Source organism: Zophobas morio, unplaced genomic scaffold (genome assembly GCF_036711695.1).
Source record: "Zophobas morio isolate AGI-343-1 ecotype UQ-CSIRO unplaced genomic scaffold, CSIRO_AGI_Zmor_V1 ptg000007l, whole genome shotgun sequence".
NCBI lineage: Eukaryota > Metazoa > Arthropoda > Insecta > Coleoptera > Tenebrionidae > Zophobas > Zophobas morio.
Genome location: NW_026972112.1, coordinates 6478132 through 6498426, shown reverse-complemented (window position 1 = coordinate 6498426; position 20295 = coordinate 6478132). Strand labels below are relative to the sequence as shown.

Genomic DNA, 20295 nt, shown 5'->3' with positions numbered 1-20295 from the left:
GTACCACCAAACCGAAAGTCCCCAGAATCGAATAAAACACCAAAATCCAATTAGAAATTTATTTAAAAATCACAACAACGTTCCTTTTGTTTTTAAATGACTCCTGGCGACACGTTTGCATTCATCTTCGAACGAACTATCGACAAAAATGTGTCTTTGTACTTTAGTTTTAGGCGGCGTTTTTTTCGGAACGGGAACAGCGGGATTAAACGCCATTTCCGACATTTCAAAGTTATTAAATATTTGTTCAGGAGTGCTACAAATAAACACACGAATAAAGCTGCAATTCAGTTAATTAAACCCACCATTTTGCGTATTCCGGATCGAGACTCCCTTCTCCTGATGCAGGAACCCCAAACGCTATATTTTTTGCATATTTTCCAACAACCGGGTGATAATGCTTTGATAACAATACTAATTCGTAAAGAGCGGTGCTCGCAGCGTTTGTATATTCTGGATCATCCAATTCTGGTTGAAATTTACCATCCCCAAAGGACGTGTCCATGTCTAGCAATACATCTATGGACCTATTTAACTGCATGACGTTTTTAATCACACTTAGACTGCCTAAGCTACCATTATGTAACAACTGTAAGCTTAAAGTAGCCAATCGTTTCACGAAACTCAACGTCCTTTTGTTGGTTATTTTTTTACGTCTTTTGATTAAAGCGTCGTTTAAGGTTTTAAGTAAAATGAGAAAATTTGGGTGGTTTTTTGAGGCATGGGTTGTTAGGAGACCTTTATAAAGGTTGGTGTAAAACCGCGTTGGGTCCACATTTATGGCTTCTCCTTGTCCACTTAAAATTGAAAAGACAGTTTGAATGCAATGGAGTTGTTCCTTGTATCCTATCCAGTCTTCCTTCAATAGTTGGTCCAGAATGTTCACAAGGTCTAGATAAAAGTCAATGTTTATGCAATGGGCGAATCTGCAAACTTTGTATTAATATCAAGTAGTTAAATTTCTGGTACTGACTTTGCTAAACCCTCTAAAGTCACCCCTAATACTTTAGTGTTTGTTGAATTTTTTAAAATTCTGAAATATATTCCAAACACTATTTTTGTTATTTCTGTCAAGTTGTGTTGTTTGGTGTTTTTGTTTTCTTCTGCTTTAGTTTCCAGGAGCTCTTTTTCAAGTAATTGTAATTTTTTCTTCCTCTGTGAAAGTAATATTATTGTAAAGTAAATTCCACTTGTAACTTACTTTTTTTTCTTTCTTGGACATCTGCAAAACCTTCTGTTTTCTGGCCATCAATTTTTTCTGTTTAATATCTTGTTCTTTTTCACCATCTAAATTAACATCTCTTAAATTGAGAACGAGAAGCGTTTCCAACATGTCAGGATTGACGTTATGAGCGTGATTTTTAAGGTAGTTGTTAATTATTCTCAATATCTAAAAATTAAATTTGACTTTTGGAATATTTGGTAAATAATATACCTGTAAAGTAATTTCTTCCTTTTTGTCTTCCTTGAATACAACTTTAATTGCATTTTTTGCAATTTCTCTTACATTACTTCTGGGGTTATTTAAAAAAGGGACAACAGCTTGTGCAATATTCTGGGCATAGTTGAAATAAGGGTGTGTCACTAATAAATCAGCTAGAGCTTGAACTGATAGTTCCCCTAATTTAATTTGTTCCTAAAATTTGACTTGGAATTAATATTTAGCTTTAGTTATAGTGACACATTACATCCTTGAAGGTCCTACTGTCTCCTTTCTTCTTTACTAGAATTAAACTACTCTTTTCTAGCCTTTGTAAAAACTTCTTATAATATAGAACCAAACTTTCTTCATATTTCTGTAGTTTAAGGGTGTCTTTTTTCACTAGAAACAAAAAATGAATGTTAGTGATAGTAATTTTCAAAAAATAGAGCTTACATTTCACTCCTTCTTGACTGGGTGTCTTTTTAATCTCATATGATGGTAGAACATCCTTAAATACTTCCAACAACGAAACTGTGGCCAATTTTCTCACTGTAAAATAAACTTCAGGGGTTTCTTCATCCATCAATTTCAACAAAGTCCTCAAATTTGTAACTTTTTCTTCGGGGTTTTCCAACACTCCTGCACTCAAAGTACCAATATGAATCTTTCTTTCCTTCAGAATCCTGTGTCTTTCAGTTAATAGTTGTGTGGCTGAGATGGGTTTAGAAATATCAATTTTGTTGTCAACAAAATCAAACTCTTCTTGTTTTTCTTCAACTTCCTCTTCCTCTTCCTCTTCAGATTCAGACTTTGTCACTGCAGAAAAATGTTAATTATTGTTGCTTTTTTTAATTCCGTGTCCTACCAGATTCGTCTACAATTTGTTGCCGCACAATCCCGGTTTTCGTTTTAATTGGCAGCAAGTTTTTCATTGGAACATCTTCGACTGTTTGTTCTTCATAGTCTTTCTCTAAATCTGATTCTTCGTCGCTGACTTTGCGTCTTTTGGCTTTGGGGCCAGATGATCTTAAAAATTGCTAATGAAAGAGATGAAATTACGGCGTATTAAAACCTACTCCGTGTATTTCACTTTGTTGAAAATGTTGTACGATTTTGAGGTGATGGCGTTTTTAATAAAATCCAGGTCGTCTTCTTCGACCATTTCCAGCATGTCTTCGCCATAATCGCTGTCGTTTTCTTCTTCGCTTTCAGAATGAGGCGGCTTTTTACCCATTTTTGTGAACTTTCAAATTCAACACGTTTTCTAACCTTAAAAATTTGTTTTCATGTGGGGAGAAGTGTCAGAAGTCGAGAGCGTCGAGAGTGGGAAGTGGCTACAGCTCCAACTCCAAGGCAGGTTCCTTTCAATTTTTAAAATACAAAAAGATAATGTATGAAATTTTGGAAGCACAGTTATTTCATTAGTACTTTATGATGCATTTATAACTACATCAGTGTTACATTAACCTGAGCTGAACTGAACTGACCTGGTCTGACCTGACCTGACTTAATTACATTTATTTATGAATATTGTACATTGTAGCTCTTGACTAGACGCTATTTTGTGGACTTTATTTTAATCAAAATTTTATAACATAATTCAGTGAAAATTCGTGTTACTCTATTAAGGAAATTACTTTTCCAAAAAAAAGTTAGAACAAGTAGTGTTATTTGGATAGAAAATTGGTCTTTACTTTGGTGAAACTGGAAATGTTGTAAGAATTTTAGAAATTCTTTACGTACCTATAGCGTTTGTCTTGTGTGCAGGTAGTAGTTTTGAAAATGCTTTGACGAACCACGCTCTTCATACCACATTATAAGAAATATCTGTACCTGTATTTCTTTTATTTCTGTCGTTTTATACTGTGTAGACTCTAATAATAAGATTATTATCTATTTTTTTTTTAGATATTAGATTTTTTTTTACAAATTTTATAAAATAAAATGCTGGCTTATTAACTCGCTTTTGGTTTTTTGTCTGCAACATTAAAATTTTTGGAAAATAAGTCAAAATTTTATAAAAAAGAAAAGGAAATCTATTTTAGACAATGCAAAACCAACTTATGTGAAATCTGCAAACGCTTTAAAATTTTAGAAAGATCAAATTTTGTCTGTTTACTCCTTATTCCAAAAACTTTATGACGTCTTCTTAGTTCTAATTAAATTAATTTTTTCTACTATAAATCACGTACCATGGTATAAAGTACCAGGTGACTATTAATGAATGAAACACATTTTTGTGTTGGCAATTCTGAAATATTGGTAGCCATGCCAGTATGTCAATTTACAATTGTCAATTTCGAAATGAGCGGATGATCAGGCCTAATAATCGTATTGATTGGTTGAGATGATGGATGGCATCTACTGACTTGGTGTCATAAATGTCAATTTGACAATTCGAAATGTCAAATTATGTCGTAAAATTCAGAATATGTTGCCAACCTAACAATAAAAGTCAGAAACATTAATAGTCATTCGTTTCTAGGGGCTATAGTCATTCGGTATGACGTCATCACGAAATTTTACAATGTGATCCTTAGCCGGAAGTTTAATAATCTAATACTTACTGTTTTTATTTTAACTTGTGTAAAAGTTATCGTAAAAAACTGGATTTGATTACCATAGCGTACAAAATACAGAGTGAAAATAAATGTTTTTGATTTTTTTTGGCAGGTTGGCAACAATTTAAAATTTTATGATGGTATACCTGATGTCTCAAATTCTGTTTTTAGAGGCGCTCATGTCAAAATTGACAACTGTGAATTGACATGTTAACAATGTTGCCAGTAATTCAGAATTGCCAACCCAAAAATTTGCTTCTATCATTAATAGTAAAGTCGACGCACAATGAAAAAAACGACTTGGCAGTTGACCTTCTTAAATTTTCACAGTGTAACTGTAGATTTTGAATTGTAAACGTGGATTTTAGTAATTTTTTTGGTAACTATTCTATCACTTGATATTCTGACATAACAAATTAAGTGACGTTAAGTGTTAACTTTGATGTTCAACTTTTGCCGTATTTAAAGAGGTTGTAGAAGAAAAGAGGAGGATTTAAGTTGATTACTACAAAAATTTCCATTTTAGACATGTTTTAAGTTTTTTGTTGTCGAAATAAATATGTCTACACATATTAAGCAAAAAAGGCAAAATGTAGCCCCGCCCACCCACCCTATCTCAATTGTGATGATTCTTTTATTATTCGTCGTGAGCCAAGAAGGAGGAGCTTAACTGCAAAATCCCTATTTGTTTAGGAGAAATTAAAAACTTGTTTTTGAGTATCTATGTAAAGTGTGTTAAGAAAAAATTAAAGACAAAGATTAGGTACCACCCATACCCACTACGACCTCAATTCTCAATTGTGCTGAATTTTTCATTCGTTGTCAGATCGAGGGGCGGAGCTTAATTGCAAGATCCATATTCGTCTACAAGAATGTACCATTTTAAACTGTTCTGAAAAGACGACTACGTATATTAAGCCAAAAGGTAAAATATAAGCCCCGCCCACCCACCCTATCTCAATTGTGATGATTTTTTTCAATCATCGAGAGACAAAGGAGCGGAATTTAACTGCAAAATCGTTATTATTTCTCTACAAAAAATTACCACGTAAGACATACTTTTGAGTATCATGTTATTCAAAGAATACAATGTAATATTAAGAAAAAATTGAAGCCAAAGATTAAGCCCCACCCATACCTGCCCTGATCTAAATAGTAATGAAGTTTATATTTTGCCTTTTTTTCTTAATATATGCAGTAGTCTTTGAACAACATGATAAAACATGTTTTTAATTTCTTGTCAAGAAATAAGTATTTTGCAGTTAAGCTCCGCCCCCTTGGTTCACGGCGAATAAAAAAATCATCACAATTGAGATAGGGCGGGTGGGCGGGCTTACATTTTGCCTTTTTGTTTTAATATGTGTAGACTTCTTTTCACAACATGAAACTTACAACATGTTTAAAATGGAAAATTAGTATCCATATTTCTTTGCAAGTTTCTTGTTGTGAAAAGATGGCTGCGTATATTAAGAAAAAGAAGGCAAAATATAAGCTCCGCCCACCCGCCATATCTCAATTCGGATGATTTTTTTATTACTTCGTAAGCCGAGGGGCGGAGCTTAATTGTAAAATCCTTATTTTTATACGAGAAATTACCATGTGGAATATGTTCTTAGGCTTAAGTAATGGTGTCATACTTACAAAGAAAACTAAAATGTATAAATTAAAAAAGTAAATACCAAAAGAGAAGCCCCACCTATCCGTCTCGATCTCAATCCTGATGAATTTTTTATTCGTTGTCAGACCGAGGGGCGGAGCGTAATTGCAAAATCGATATTTCCCTATACAAATTTACCATTTTAAACATGTTTTAAGTTTCTTGTTGTGAAAAGATGACTACACATATTAAGAAAAAAAAGCAAAATGTAAGCCTTGCCCAGCCGCGCTGTCTTAATTATTGTGATGATTTTTTTAATCGTCGTGAGCTTATCTTAGCAAGTACTAGCCCCGCCCACCCTCCCTCTTCTCGTTCTAACAACTGATTTAATTTCTGTTCATTATAGGATCATTCATTTTATTCAGTTCGAATAAAATGAATCACTGAAAAGGAGACAGGGTGGGTGGGCGGGGCTAATTACGTTCTTTTGTCGAGTGGGAATGAAAACTAATAATAGAATCTAGGACGTGAAAAAAGTAAAAATAAGAAGTGCTAATTGTAACTTTTTTTGTTATATGTACTATTTGCTACAAAATTTATTTCTTATTTCATTCACCTGACCTGACTTGGCCTGATTTCTCTAGTCTCAAATAAACGAATTTTAAACATTTCTGTGAATATATAAAAACCATAAAGTACATTCGTAAAATAACTGTATTTTGTGAAACAAAAATTAATAATGATTTCGTTTTTGTCTACGTACAAAATTTTTATACCGAAATATTTTGTCGAAACTGTAAAAACTGCTATACTTCAGTCAGCGATTTTGGAAACACGGTAAGAATTTCCGAAGAAACGAAGCCGAAAATAACTTGTGTATATCGAAATCTACAAGATTTAGTTGATATAGTTGAAAAATGGTCGAAAATGTCAAAAGTGTCAAAGTCAGTCTTATCTTAACAAATACTAGTACTTACTCAGATAAGACCGATTTTGGCAAATGCCATACCCTCTGAGAAAATAGAGGGCGGGTGGGCGGGGCTAGTACTTGCTAAGATAAGACTGATTTGGCAAATGCCATGCCCTCTGAGAAAATAATTCCAATTATTCTATTCAGTTTTAAATTTTTTCTAAAAATTCTGGATGTCTAGGGTGAAAATTCGACACGGATTGACACACCACGAATACAAGGGTATCTTATTTTATAAAATTAAAAAAACTTTTAATTATAAATTTTGGAGATGACGTCATCAAATTGTTGGTGGGGATAATTAGCCGAATTTTGGTTAGTGAGCTTAACTGTAAAATCCTTATTTCTCTAAAAACATGTTTTTGAGTATCGTGTTGTTCAAAGAATACTATGTATATTAAGAAAAATACAAGCCAAAAATTAAGCCCCTCCCATATCCAACCCAAGCTCAATTGTGATGAATTTTTCATTTGTTGTCAGACCGAGGGCAGAGCCTATTGCAAAATCGATACTTTCCTACAAAAATTTACCTTAAGGCAGATTCATAAACCACAAATACAGGAGTATGCTATTTTATAAAATTTAATTATCATTTACCATGAAAAAAACCTTAAGGAGACGTCATTAAATCGTGCTATTTACATATTCCTAACGTACTTCTAAAGCAGTGGTTCCCAAACTTTTTAAATTAGCGACCTTTGTTGGATTTCCTTGAAATGTCTGCGACCATCTATTTATTTTTATTAACAGTAAGAATTAAAGAAACAAAGCGTTTAAAAAAATTATTTGAGAAATATTTAACAAAAATATGTACATGTAACTGATTGGTTGATTAAAATTTAAAGCGGCATTTGTGTAGATTTTTAACAAAAAATTAATGATCCAGAAAAAATTAAATTTATCATATAGGGTTAAGACAAACCGTTTTGTCAATTAATCACTTTTATTTGAAAACGTCCTGAACGGTTTATACACAAAAACTAAAAAATGCAATGACAGATTTCCAACCAGAAGGGGTTACATTTCTTGCGAAACACTCTGTATAATAAATAGAGAGCGGATTTCTAGGTTTAATGCTTTTTGTGAAAAATGTAAGCACTTCAAAACTTTTTTATATCTGTAGTTATGATACAATTTGGAGTCGTTTGACACATTTTTTTTTTATGCTTATTTGCTTTTTTTTCAATTTTATGCATATTAAAACTTATATGCTTATTTAATGCTTTTTTCGACGAATATGAGTTTTAATGCATATTTTGTTCAAATGCCGGCCTTGTCGGGATGACAAATACTTGTTAGTTAGCTGTATCGTATCGTACGCATTTTACCTGGACTTGACCATTGAAGTACACTTACTCAAGACCCTTTCTGTGAATAGGTTCCGGTCGTTTGGGTAATAAAATTTTATTATAGGATTGGAAAAATACTCCATAGATTTTATGACTTTAAATCCTTACTTCCGTTGATAATGAATTAAAGCTTTTAACCAGATGTTCTTTTTCGGCATTTTGCGGCAAGACCGTTGAAGATTTTCTAGAAAAAAGGATTATTGTACCCAACTACCTACCTTAAAATTTTTCTAATGGAAACTTTTAAGTAAATGAACCGTTTATTTCACAACCATCAGTCTATCGCATCTGTCGTAGTACAGTGTTATACGTGGTTCTCCCTTGTTACATGTTGAGTTCTTTTTGGTAATGTTACCAATATTTTAAAAGAATGCCGAAAGTAAAATCGACGCCGCATGAGTGGATAAGGGATTTTCCAGAACTAAAATTAGAAAACAACAAAATATTCTGCAGAGCTTGTGTGAAAACCGTAAGCCCACTAATTTTTTTTATCTATTTTCCTTTGTTAATCCTGTATATGTACGTTGTTTTAGATTCAAAGTGATAAAAAATATAACGTGACGCAACATGTCAGAACGACTCTTCACGTAGAAAGGAAGAAAATGTTTGAAGTTTCTAAAATTAAACAGCAGACCATACATGAATCTGTTGCATCTACTTCCACAAAAGATGAGCAGTTTCAGTTTAATTTCGATTTATGTAAAGTGATGATCCAGTCCAATATACCTTTAAAAAAATTGGAGAAAGGCCCTCTTCAAGAATTCTTTGAAAAACACTGCAATCGACATATTCCGGTTGAAAGTACTCTCCGAAAAAATTATGTAGGCCCAGCGTTTCAGCAAGTTTACAACGAAATTAAACATCGCATTGGAGATAATTATTTATGGTTCGCTGTCGATGAAACAACCGATAGTTGTGGAAGATACGTGGCAAGTTTAATTGTTGGAATCTTAAATGAAAATTTCCCTAGTCGAGGGTATGTAGTAAGAAAAAAAGAAAATGTTAGATAAAACAAATGGCAATACGATTACCAGATTTGTAAATGACAGTCTTACGTCACTATTTTTGCCAAATGCCGTACCGGCGAATAAAATTTTATTGATGATCTCGGATGCAGCTCATTATATGTTGAAAGCAGGGAATAATCTAAAAATATTGTACCCCAGTTTAATTCACTCTACTTGCATTGCCCACGGTTTAAACAGAGTGGCTGAAGGATAACATTTGCAGTTTCCTACTGTCAATAAATTAGTGGCAAATGGTAAAAAGATTTTTGTTAAAGCCCCACCAAGAGTGCAACATTTTAAGGAAAAATTTCCAAACATACCATTGCCCCCAGAGCCGATTATAACGAGGTGGGGAACATGGTTACAGGACACATTTTATTATGACAAATATATCAAAGAATTTGAGGAAGTAGTTACGGAGTTTAGCGAAGATTCTTCTCAATCGATTAAAGATTGCATAAATATTTTGGAAAACAAAGATTTGCGACAAGATCTAGCTTTTCTAAGAAGCAATTATCAATTCGTATGTGAGATAATAGAAAAGTTAAAAAAACCCAACATGTTGTTGGTAAATGCCATAAACTTGGTGAAAGAATTTAAACAACAAGCAAACGCAATAAGGGGTGATATTGGTACTAGAGTATCTCAAAAACTTGACGAAGTGTTAAATAAAAATGCAGGTTTCGGTGTTCTTTCCGACGTAGCTCGTGTTTTACAAAGCCAGAAGGTGGAAAATTTGGAGTTAGATTCAACATTAGTTGCAAAATTCAAATTTGCGCCAATAACGACTGTGGATGTTGAACGCATATTCTCCAATTTTAAACACATTTTAAATGATCGGCGAAAAAATTTTACAGTGGACAGCTTGGAACATATTACAATCATAAATTGTTTTAAAGAAAACTGAAATACGTGTGTAAAATATAAAGTCTAGGATTATTGTAATAATATTTTATCCAAAGTTCTAAGAAGTGTTCTTTGATTTGTAATATGATTATGGTTTTAATACTTTTTTGCTTAAAATAAAACTTTTTTAATGAAAGTGTTATGCTTATTTAATGCTTTTTTGCTTAAAATAAAACTTTTTTTATTGAAAATGTGCTTATTTAAGCGCTTATTCTTAATTTTTTTGTGCTTATAAATCCGCTCTCTAATAATAAAACTCGCGACTGTACACAACTTTTCGCATACAGTGCGCCTATATTATAATGTCCCAAATTTGAGTAGTGTCAGGCGCCGAAGCGGCGCGAGCCGCAAAAAATTCGTATTTGGCGCGTCTTCGTCGGATTTTTCAGGCGTCCGTTTTACCCTTCCACTGGAAAACGTCGCCGGCGTCTGGCTACATGAGAGATCACGGCAAAATCAGATGCTGTACAGCCGTCGCCGGATACGGAAGTGTGCTCCTCAACATTATTTCCTCTCGTCGGCATAAAATAACGCGCGGCAGCGATTCAATTTTCTACCCCAACTATTTCCACTTTCTCGTTCCCAGCAGATTTATTCATTAAACTGTCGCACATTATTTCCCAACCCACAAACTTTGAAAAGTGATTTAAAATGTGATTAATTCATTCAAACTATGGATGATTTTATGAGCGCCACGGAAATTTGGTGAACATTTTTCTGACTGGATAACTATGTAAAGATATAAATTTGCCGTGACTGCAGCTGGAACTTTGTTTTGTAAATATGTACAAACTGTGGTGTTGGCTGATACTTGGCGTCGTCGTAAGCCAAGGTAAGAACAATTTATTATTGTCTCGTTTAGTGAAGGACAGGGGCGGACGGGCTGAAAAGGGGGCGGATAGTTGCTATGGAATGGGCCAAAATGTTGACAGTTGGGAAACAAAAGTTTTCCGTTTAAATCAAATTGGTTTAATTTAACTTTGTAACGACGGAGTGAACCGAACTTGGCTTTTTCTTGCAATGTACTATCATTTATAGAAACGATGGCGAATAAAATTAAATTACAAAGACGCAACCTGTAATGATTTTATTATTATTATTATTATTATTATTAAATATAAATTGTTTAAAATATTTTAAAAATTGAGTAAAAGTTATCAATTATTGCCAGCATTGAGATGAAAAATAAACCTAAATCCAAACTGAAGAATGTAATTTTCGGACAGCTACTGGTTTCTTCAGACTGACCAAGAAGTGTTGAGACAGGTTAAGATAAATTATATTTCGAGAAAGAGAACTGTTATTTTCTGCGGGTTATAAATAAATAAATAAATAAATAAATAAATAAATAATAATAATTTTTACGTTATACGTAAATTTTAGAAAATGTTATGTTCTCTTTGTATTTTTTCATGTTAACAATTTTATGTTTTTTATTATATATGTGAGCACAGAATAATGTAGCTCTTGTTGAAAAAGTGACTTTAATTTTTACTTCTCGAGTATAAACTAAGGAAGTACTTTCAAGTTTTCTCGACGTTTCGTGACCCCTAGAGTTCGTCATCTGTGTATTTTGCAATAAACTGATACTCTAGTATAAGCGGAATGGAACCCAACGCCTGTACGCGAAAACCGCGTGTTTAATTCCCTCGTGGACGTTTTTTTTCTTACACTGTGATTGGAATTTTCTGTATGTTTTTTAATATATAGAGGAAAATAAAATTTCGCAAAATTGGTGTCAAATTTTGTACATAGATACATTAGGAATTTTTTATCAAATCAAGAATGGTTCACCCCATTGCCTCGAAAATGTAAGAATATAGTAATGTTGCGTACGCTTATATTTAATAATAACCGCCCGCCCAAAATTATATTCAGCCCGTTTTGCTCCATTGTAGTCTAATTAATTAAATTAGTTCTTTCCTCTGTTTTGAGGAAACAAAATCAATCAACTTTCAAGTTCGTAACCTTCGACCAATTTTTTGATTTTAATAAAAAAATACGGAGTGGATTTTAAAATTTCAAAAATATGTTTACTGGACTTAAAAATTTCACTTCTAATAGCTTTAATCTCTAAAGTATCTATTCTTTTGTTTCGATTTGAGCAGGTTTCTCTACTTACCTTGGTAAAGTTTCCACATTTTTTTAAAGAGTTTTAATACAAATTTTATATATTTAAGTAACCCAATTTCCAAAGACGCAACAGGAAAATTTTACAGTTAATTTTAGTCGAGTCCGTCTCCAGTTTCCGTCTGTCTGTCTGTCCGTCTGTCTGCCGTCCTAATTTTTATTAGACAACATAGTCCTACACATGTAGTTTATGATTCCATGTTGAGTTTTTACCCAAAACATCCAGATTTTTGGAAAAAAAAATCAAAATTATAAAACAAAATTTTGCAATTTAATTTTGAGTCTGCCCAACTGAATGCTTCAAAATCTTGCAAATATTTTAAATTTATGGTAAGCATAATAAAATTTTAATCAAAACATTTTGCTCATCCCCCCGAAAAAATTGATTACATCACCTCAAAATATTGCTGAATATATCCTACCTTAAATGTGCAAAATATGATGACTTGATGAGTCTGTACTTGTGATTTATTTTTAATACATATTTTTTAAATTTGCTTAAACCGGGTGTTTCAGAAAAATTAATAACAGAGCTGTTAAAAAATAATTATCCAATCAGATTTAGGAATTTAACACGTTACTAGGGAAATATGCAATTTAACACCTTTTAAATTTAACAAGTTTTTACAAGTTTAATAGGGGTAAGATTAGTCTTATCTTAGCAAGTGCTAGCTCCGCCCACCCGCCCCGTATTTTCTCAGAGTTTATGTCATCTGCCAAAATAAGTGTTACCTTAGTAAATACTAGCCCCGCCCACCTGCCCACTACTTTTTCAGAGGGTATGGCGTTTGCCAAAATCAGTCTTACCGTAGCAAGTACTAGCCCCGCCCACCCGCCCCTATTTTCTCAGAGGATATGTCATTTGCCAAAATAAGACTTATCTTAGCAACTACTAGCAAGTACTACTCTCTGAGAAACTAAAGAGAGGGTGGGCGGGGCTAATACTTGCTAACATAAGTCTTATTTTGGCGGATGACATCCTTTGAAAAAATTGGGGGCAGGTGGGCGGGTTTAGTACTTGGTAAGATAAAGCTGATTTTGCCCCTATTAATCTTGTAAAAACTTGAGAAATTTAAAGGTGTTAAATTGCATATTTTCGCAGTAACGAGTTAAATTCCTAATTTTACCCGAAATGGGCAAAATATGATGAGTTTTATTTGTGATTTATAACTGCAAAAAAATTAATGAATGTGTCAGTTTATTTTACTATTTTGTCGAAACAGCTTTTGACCAATTTTTTTTTGTGTTCGATTTTGGTTTGTTTCCCACTTTATATTATGCATATTTTGTTTACAATAAGTTTTACCTTAGTAAATACTAGCCCCGCCCTTCCGCCCACTACTTTTTCAGAGGGTATGGCGTTTGCCAAAATCAGTCTTATCTGAGCAAGTACTAGCCCTGCCCACCCGCCCCTATTTTCTCAGAGGATATGTCATTTGCCAAAATAAGACTTACTTTAGCAACTACTAGCAAGTACTACCCTCTGAGAAACTAAAGGGCGGGTGGGCGGGGCTAATACTTACTAACATAAGTCTTACTTTGGCAGATGACATATCCTCTGAGAAAATAGGGGGCGGGTGGGCGGGGTTGGTACTTGGTAAGATAAAACTGATTTTGCCCCTATTAATCTTGTAAAAACTTGAGAAATTTAAAGGTGTTAGATTGTTAGATTGCATATTTCCGTAGTAACGAGATAAATTCCTAATTCTACCCGAAATGGGCAAAATATGATGAGTTTTTATTTGTGATTTATAATTGTAAAAAAATTAATGAATGTGTCAGTTTATATTACTATTTTGTCGAAACAGCTTTCGACCAATTTTTTTTGTTTTCGGTTTTGGTTTGTTTCCCACTTTATATTATACATATTTTGTTTACAATAAGTTTTTCCTTAGTAAATACTAGCCCCGCCCACCCGCCCATTACTTTTTCAGAGGGTATGGCGTTTGACAAAATCGGTCTTATCTGAGCAAGTACTAGCCCCGCCCACCCGCCCCTATTTTCTCAGAGGATATGTCATTTGCCAAAATAAGACTTATCTTAGCAACTCCTAGCAATTACTACCCTCTGAGAAACTAAAGGGCGGGTGGGCGGGGCTAATACTTGCTAACATAAGTCTTATTTTGGCACATGACATATCCTATGAGAAAATAGGGGGCGGGTGGGCGGGGTTAGTACTTGGTAAGATAAAACTGATTTTGCCCCTATTAATCTTGTAAAAACTTGATAAATTTAAAGGTGTTAAATTGCATATTTCCATAGTAGAGAGTTAAATTCCAAATTCTACCCGAAATGGGCAAAATATGACGAGTTTTATTTGCAAAAAAATTAATGAATCTGTCAGTTTATTTTATTATTTTGTCGAAACAGCTTTCGACCAATTTTTTTTGTATGTGTTCGATTTTGTTTTGTTCCCCACTTTATATTATTCATATTTTGTTTACAATCCAAGTTGTACGACTAAATATTAGCAAAGATATTAAATGGAAGACACGAAATTCCTAAAATTTCGTGAAGTTAGATGAAGCGATCCACTATTTGCATTTGCATTTAATTAATAAATGTTTGAGATGACGTCATCAGCTTTTGGGTGGGAGTGAATATATTAATTCTGATATCTGGATCGCAACATTAATGAGGACGTTTGTGTGTTCCCAGGATTTCAGGGAACTGGATGAGCCATTTCTGGAGTAATCGATAAAACGAATCAGTGCATGTAGTATTTTTTGAGACGTCTTGAGTAAACAAAAACAAAATAAAGTTTACTAGTGCAGTACAGAGAATCTTCTTTTATTATCTTAGGCCATGCTTTTAAATGAAGATTTATTTAATAATATTTTGAAATGACATCATCAGCTGTGTAGAGGGGTTTATACTTATATTTTAGTCAGTCGATTGTTTCATCAAAAGTATATATTTCAGAAGAGACTTGCAATACAAAATTTTTGATAAAATAGAAGACGATAATATGAAAAGGTATCTAATTTTTTCAAGGTAAACGGTTCGGTAGTTTAGAGGGTCATCAGCGTATAATAAACCACAAACTGTCATTTGTTTATTTAACTAGAAATTTATTAGATGAATAATCTTTTAAGATTATCGTGACTTTATGTCCTCCAAAAAAAGAAAATGACCCAAAATGTGCAAAATATGGTGAGTTTTTACTTTTGATTCATCATTGCTTCATATTTTTTTTTACTTTACTACTTACTAGTTTTGATCCTCTGTTTTATGGGGACGAACTCATTCAAATCAAACTAGTTTCTACGTGACATTCTTCCGATGTATAAACATAAACACTTTCAAGTTGTTTTTCTTATCGCGGACAACCTAAGGACGTACAATAATGGAGTTCATCGGGTAATTTGGTACTTTCATATTTTCTCGATATTTTATAACGCCTAAACAAGGGCGTATTTAGGGGGAGGCTAGGGGATGTTGAGCCTTCTCTAGATCTAGACAAGTTATAATTAACCAAAAAAATGTAGTGTTTTGTTCAATATGCGGAAGTCAGAGCATTAAAAAGTCTGGACCGTCGGCACTGTGATTCGGTTATTGCAATTCGTAGAAAACATCTTTTAGTTTAGCTTCAAATCTATAAAATAATTAGTAATTACTACTAGGTACCTTATTTCTACCAGGATTAACGTGCTCTTTTGTTTTCTAATATACAAAGTGGCTTGGTCGTTGGCGATAAAATCTACTCCGCCCCTGGCCAAATCCCCTCTAAAAATGATAAAATAACACAATTCCTACATGCGGTGGTGATTTATCAACCCCTAACAAACTCACGTAACTAATGCATACTAATTGCACGAAATTTATCATTCCCAAAACCAAACACAAACTTTCTCAATAAAACAACTAAAAACCCGCACCAATTACGCATTCAAACTTTGACTTGTGTTCTGTTGTAGATTGTAATCCCGAACAGAGATAAATGGGCCGTAATTAAATTCGCTCCTGGTTATTCCGCCTTTTATTTGCCGAATAATTTTCTAAATAAATCCCTTTTGATTCTTTGTTTTAACACCGGAGGAGTTTCGTCAGGCTTTCTCTTGCGATAACGAAATTGGAGCTGCACCTATAAAGGAATTAACCCCTAACCTTTGCCATATCCGTTATAAACAATCTCGAAAAAGACCATATTAAGCGTGACACAAATTTCTGGAATATTCTTAGGTTTGCCTTTATGGGGCTTTCAATTTGCTCCAGGACGCCCGAGGGCACCGTTGCGGCACACGAGAAATGTTTATCAATATTTAATTCGCGTGAATGTAAAATATACAATCAATAATGGTTTTATGACACGTTTATCTCCGCTAAATTTATGGAAAGTTGGGCAAAATTAATCGCATGTTGTGTCTGTAATTACGTGGGGATTAAAAATCGGAATGACGATTTCAGTTACGCAACCAGGCTCTGAAAGGCTAATGAAGGACTTGGGAGGGAATAGACTCGGCATTAAAGTGTAAAATACAATTTACTTAGTCTAAAGCTCTAAAAGCCACTCCGCGTTACGCTGATGCTTATTGTTATGAATAATAAAGGCGATTGTCCCCCAAATTCAACTTACATTAACTAGAATGGATTGATAATATTTTTACAGGAAGCGAAACTTCAAACTGTTTACTTTGTGTGATGGAAAACAAATCAAAATTTTTAAAATAGATTGGTTTTCCACTAAATAAAATTGCAAGTAGACTACTAAATAAATAATTCAAGCCAACCAGACTCGTGCGGATGAAATTCCCTATACTCGTGAGATTACCGAATGTATGCGCGTATAACTTTACCATCCGCTCTATGAGAAACACAAAACAACTTCTGTAGCTAGTGTTTCCGAAGGGACCCAGAGGTATATTCCCAAGATGTCTTGCCATTAATACCGATCCGCCAGAAGGAACCTATCAGATCGTTCGGTCGCGTCGAGAGATTGGCTTCCTCCTTAATAAATATTTAGTTGATATGCTGATAGCACGTCCCTTAGAAGCCTAGATCATTTAATTGGAAGTTGATAGTGCACACAAGCGAGTAATTGAAAGTTACGATAAGGAGGTCTTCACGGAATTAATTAATCCAGTTAAATAAAATAATTCGCCTTAATTCACAATTAGAGCACCAGAAAGCGTCCAAATTAACGCAAAATTTGACACGGCGTTGGGGAGTTGAATATCTCAAAGACAAATTGTTATTGGTGGGTTTTTAATTTTTTTAAATTGCTTTTCTTAATTGGTCTTTTAATCAATAGTTTTCTGTAGGCTTTTTGTAATAATTTTTTGTTTATCGAGCTATAGTATAGTTACCTATAATACGAAAATGCAGATATCTCATGATAGGAAACGGATTAACAATTGGGAACACGTATGTCAGTTCTGACATGTGCAGTGTATTAATAATAAAACATTGGGGTACAGAAATTTGATCAAAAATATAGATAATAGCAGTAATAGTGTAAGAAAAAAAAAAAAAAACCATGCGAGCGTTACAAAGGCGCGATAAACGGATAACCTTGTAGGAACGTGGCTGTATAATTTTGCTGCATCGGGGAAAATCTCAAGGCGGATTCATAAACAACAAGTAGGTACAGGAGTATGTTATTTCACAAAATTTAAATGCTACTTACTATGAAAAGTTTTGACGGAATGTCATCACATTGCTGGTAGGAACGATTAGGTAAATTTTGGTCATCTAGACGATATTCCTAACATAGATATAAAATTTGACAACATTGGGTCTGATAGTTTGGGACATTATCTCACTAATAAAAATCTGGACAGACGACAGATAGACCAGACAGATACGAGAAACCTATTTTTTCGTGTTCCAGGGGTCATGAAACGTCGAGAAAATATGAAAGTAGCTAGTCGTCCGATGGACTAGATTACAGTTGTTCCTTAGCTTACACTCGGGAAGTAAAAATGATAAATGACGAATTGATTATTATTATTTATTATGACGGATTATGACGGAACATGACGGATGATAACGGACTATGTTGGATCGTTACGGAGTATGACGGATGATGATAATGATGATGATGACAGAATATTTCTATTAAGACCCACCACTGACCCGGAAATTATTTTGGTTATGAGGGAATAATTATTAGATATTATTTATTTTTACGGACGATGTTGATGAAGATGACGGATGATGAGGGATTACGGCGGATATTGATGATCATGGAATATTTACTTATTATTATTATTTTTATCATTTCTTATGGCGGGTGACGAATATGAGAAATAAGAAATAGGAAAAGTGAGAAATATGAGAAATGAGATACATGAGCAGTGAGAAACATGAGAATCAACGAACGTGAGAAATTAGAAACATGAGTAAGTAAGTAACATTTTTTTCTCATGAGACATGAGAAATGTGAGAAATAAGAATCGCGAGAAAACACGAAATGTGAAAAAGAGAAAAAGTGAAATACGGGAAAGATGAGATATCAGAAAAGTAAGAAATGACAAACATGAGAAATGAGAAATATGGAAAACGAGAAACGTGAAAAATGAAATGCATGAAAACTGAGACGTGGGAGCAATGAGAAACGTGAAATGAGAAACATGAGAAATGAGAAACATGAGAAATGAGAAACATGAGAAATGAGAAACATGAGAAATGAGAAACATGAGAAATGAGAAACATGAAAAATGAGAAATGTGGGAAATGTGAGAAATGAGTAATGAAAATGTGAGAAAATGAGTAATGAAAATGTGAGAAATGAGAAATATGAGAAATAAGAATCATGGGGAAAAAAGGAAATGTAAAAAATGGGAAAGATGAGATATCGGAAAAGTGAGAAATGACAAACATGAGAAATGGGAAATATGAGAAATGAGATGTGGGAGCAATGAGAAACGTGAAATGAGAAACATGAGAAATAAGAAACATGAGAAATGAGAAACATGAGAAATGAGAAACATGAGAAATGAGAAACATGAGAAATGAGAAACATGAGAAATGAGAAACATGAGAAATGAGAAACATGAGAAATGTGAAACATGAGAAATGAGAAACATGAGAAATGAGAAACATGAGAAATGGAAAAGGTGAGTTATGGGAAAGATGAGATATCGGAAAAGTGAGAAATGACAAACATGAGGAATGAGAAACATGAGAAATGGGAAACATGAGAAATGGGAAACATGAGAAATGAGATGCATGAAAAATAAGACTCGAGAGAAATGAGAAAGTATGAAATGAGAAACATGAAAAATTAGAAACATGAGAAATGAGAAACATGAGAAATGTGAAACGTGAAAAATGAGAAACGTGAGAAATGTGGGAAATGTGAGAAATGAGGAACGTGAGAAATGACAAATATGAGAAATGAGAAACGTTAAAAATAAGAAATGTTAAAAATGAGAAACATGTGAAATGAGAAACATGTGAAATGAAAAACATGAGAAATGAGAAACGTGAGACATGAGAGATGTGGGAAATGTGAGAAATGAGAAATGAAAAATGTGAGAAATGAGAAGTTTGAGAAATAAGAATCGTAAAGAAAAAAGGAAATGTGAAAAATGGGAAAGGTGAGATATGGGAAAGATGAGATATCGGAAAAGTGAGAAATGACAAACATGAGGAATGAGAAACATGAGAAATGGGAAACATGAGAAATGGGAAACATGAGAAATGGGAAATATGATAAATGAGACGCAAGAGAAATGAGAAACGTACGAAATGAGAAACATGAAAAATTAGAAACATGAGAAATGAGAAACATGAGAAATGAGAAACATGAGAAATGGAAAACATGAGAAATAAGAAACATGAGAAATGAGAAACATGAGAAATGAGAAACGTGAAAAATGAGAAACGTGAGAGATGAGAAATGTAGGAAATGTGAGAAATGAGAAATGAGAAATGTGAGAATTGAAAAATATGAGAAATAAGAATCGTGAGGGAAAAAGGAAATGTGAAAAATGGAAAAGATGAGATATGGGAAAGATGAGATATCGGAAAATTTAGAAATGACAAACATGAGAAATGGGAAACATGAAATGAGGTGTATGAGAGATGAGACGCGGGGGAAATGAGAAACGTGTGAAATGAGAAACATGAAAAATGAGAAACGAGAAACGTGAGAAATGTGAGAAATGAGAAACGTTAAAAATGAAAACCGTTAAAAATGAAAAACACGAGAACTGAGAAACATGAGAAATGAAAAACATGAGAAATAAGAAACATGAGAAATGAGAAACGTGAAAAATGAGAAACGTGAGACATGAGAAATGTGGGAAATGAGAAGTATGTGAAATAAGAATCGTGAGAAAAAAAGGAATTGTGAAAAATGGGAAAGGTGAGATATGGGAAAGATGAGATATCGGAAAAGTGAGAAAT

The 20295-nt window shown here is 33.6% G+C and overlaps 2 protein-coding genes across 2 annotated transcripts in view; one reads left to right on the top strand and one right to left on the bottom strand.

Annotated features, from left to right (window-relative positions):
- Positions 1-45: 45 nt before the first annotated feature.
- On the bottom strand, positions 46-2740 carry LOC135124382 (nucleolar complex protein 3 homolog). The gene is made up of 9 exons (XM_064049422.1): positions 2500-2740; positions 2289-2449; positions 1877-2239; positions 1689-1822; positions 1436-1636; positions 1202-1390; positions 974-1155; positions 306-926; positions 46-256 (listed from the first exon to the last, which is right to left on the bottom strand). Exons 1-9 carry the CDS (start codon positions 2655-2657, stop codon positions 70-72), a joined length of 2196 nt encoding a protein of 731 aa, XP_063905492.1. The 5' UTR covers positions 2658-2740; the 3' UTR covers positions 46-69.
- A 7549-nt stretch (positions 2741-10289) lies between these two features.
- Positions 10290-20295, top strand: part of LOC135124378 (sushi, von Willebrand factor type A, EGF and pentraxin domain-containing protein 1) — a 142115-nt gene continuing 132109 nt past the window's right edge. The window contains exon 1 of the mRNA XM_064049410.1: positions 10290-10645. Coding sequence (XP_063905480.1) covers positions 10597-10645 — 49 coding nt within the window. The 5' untranslated portion in view covers positions 10290-10596. The remainder of the gene's footprint in view (positions 10646-20295) is intronic.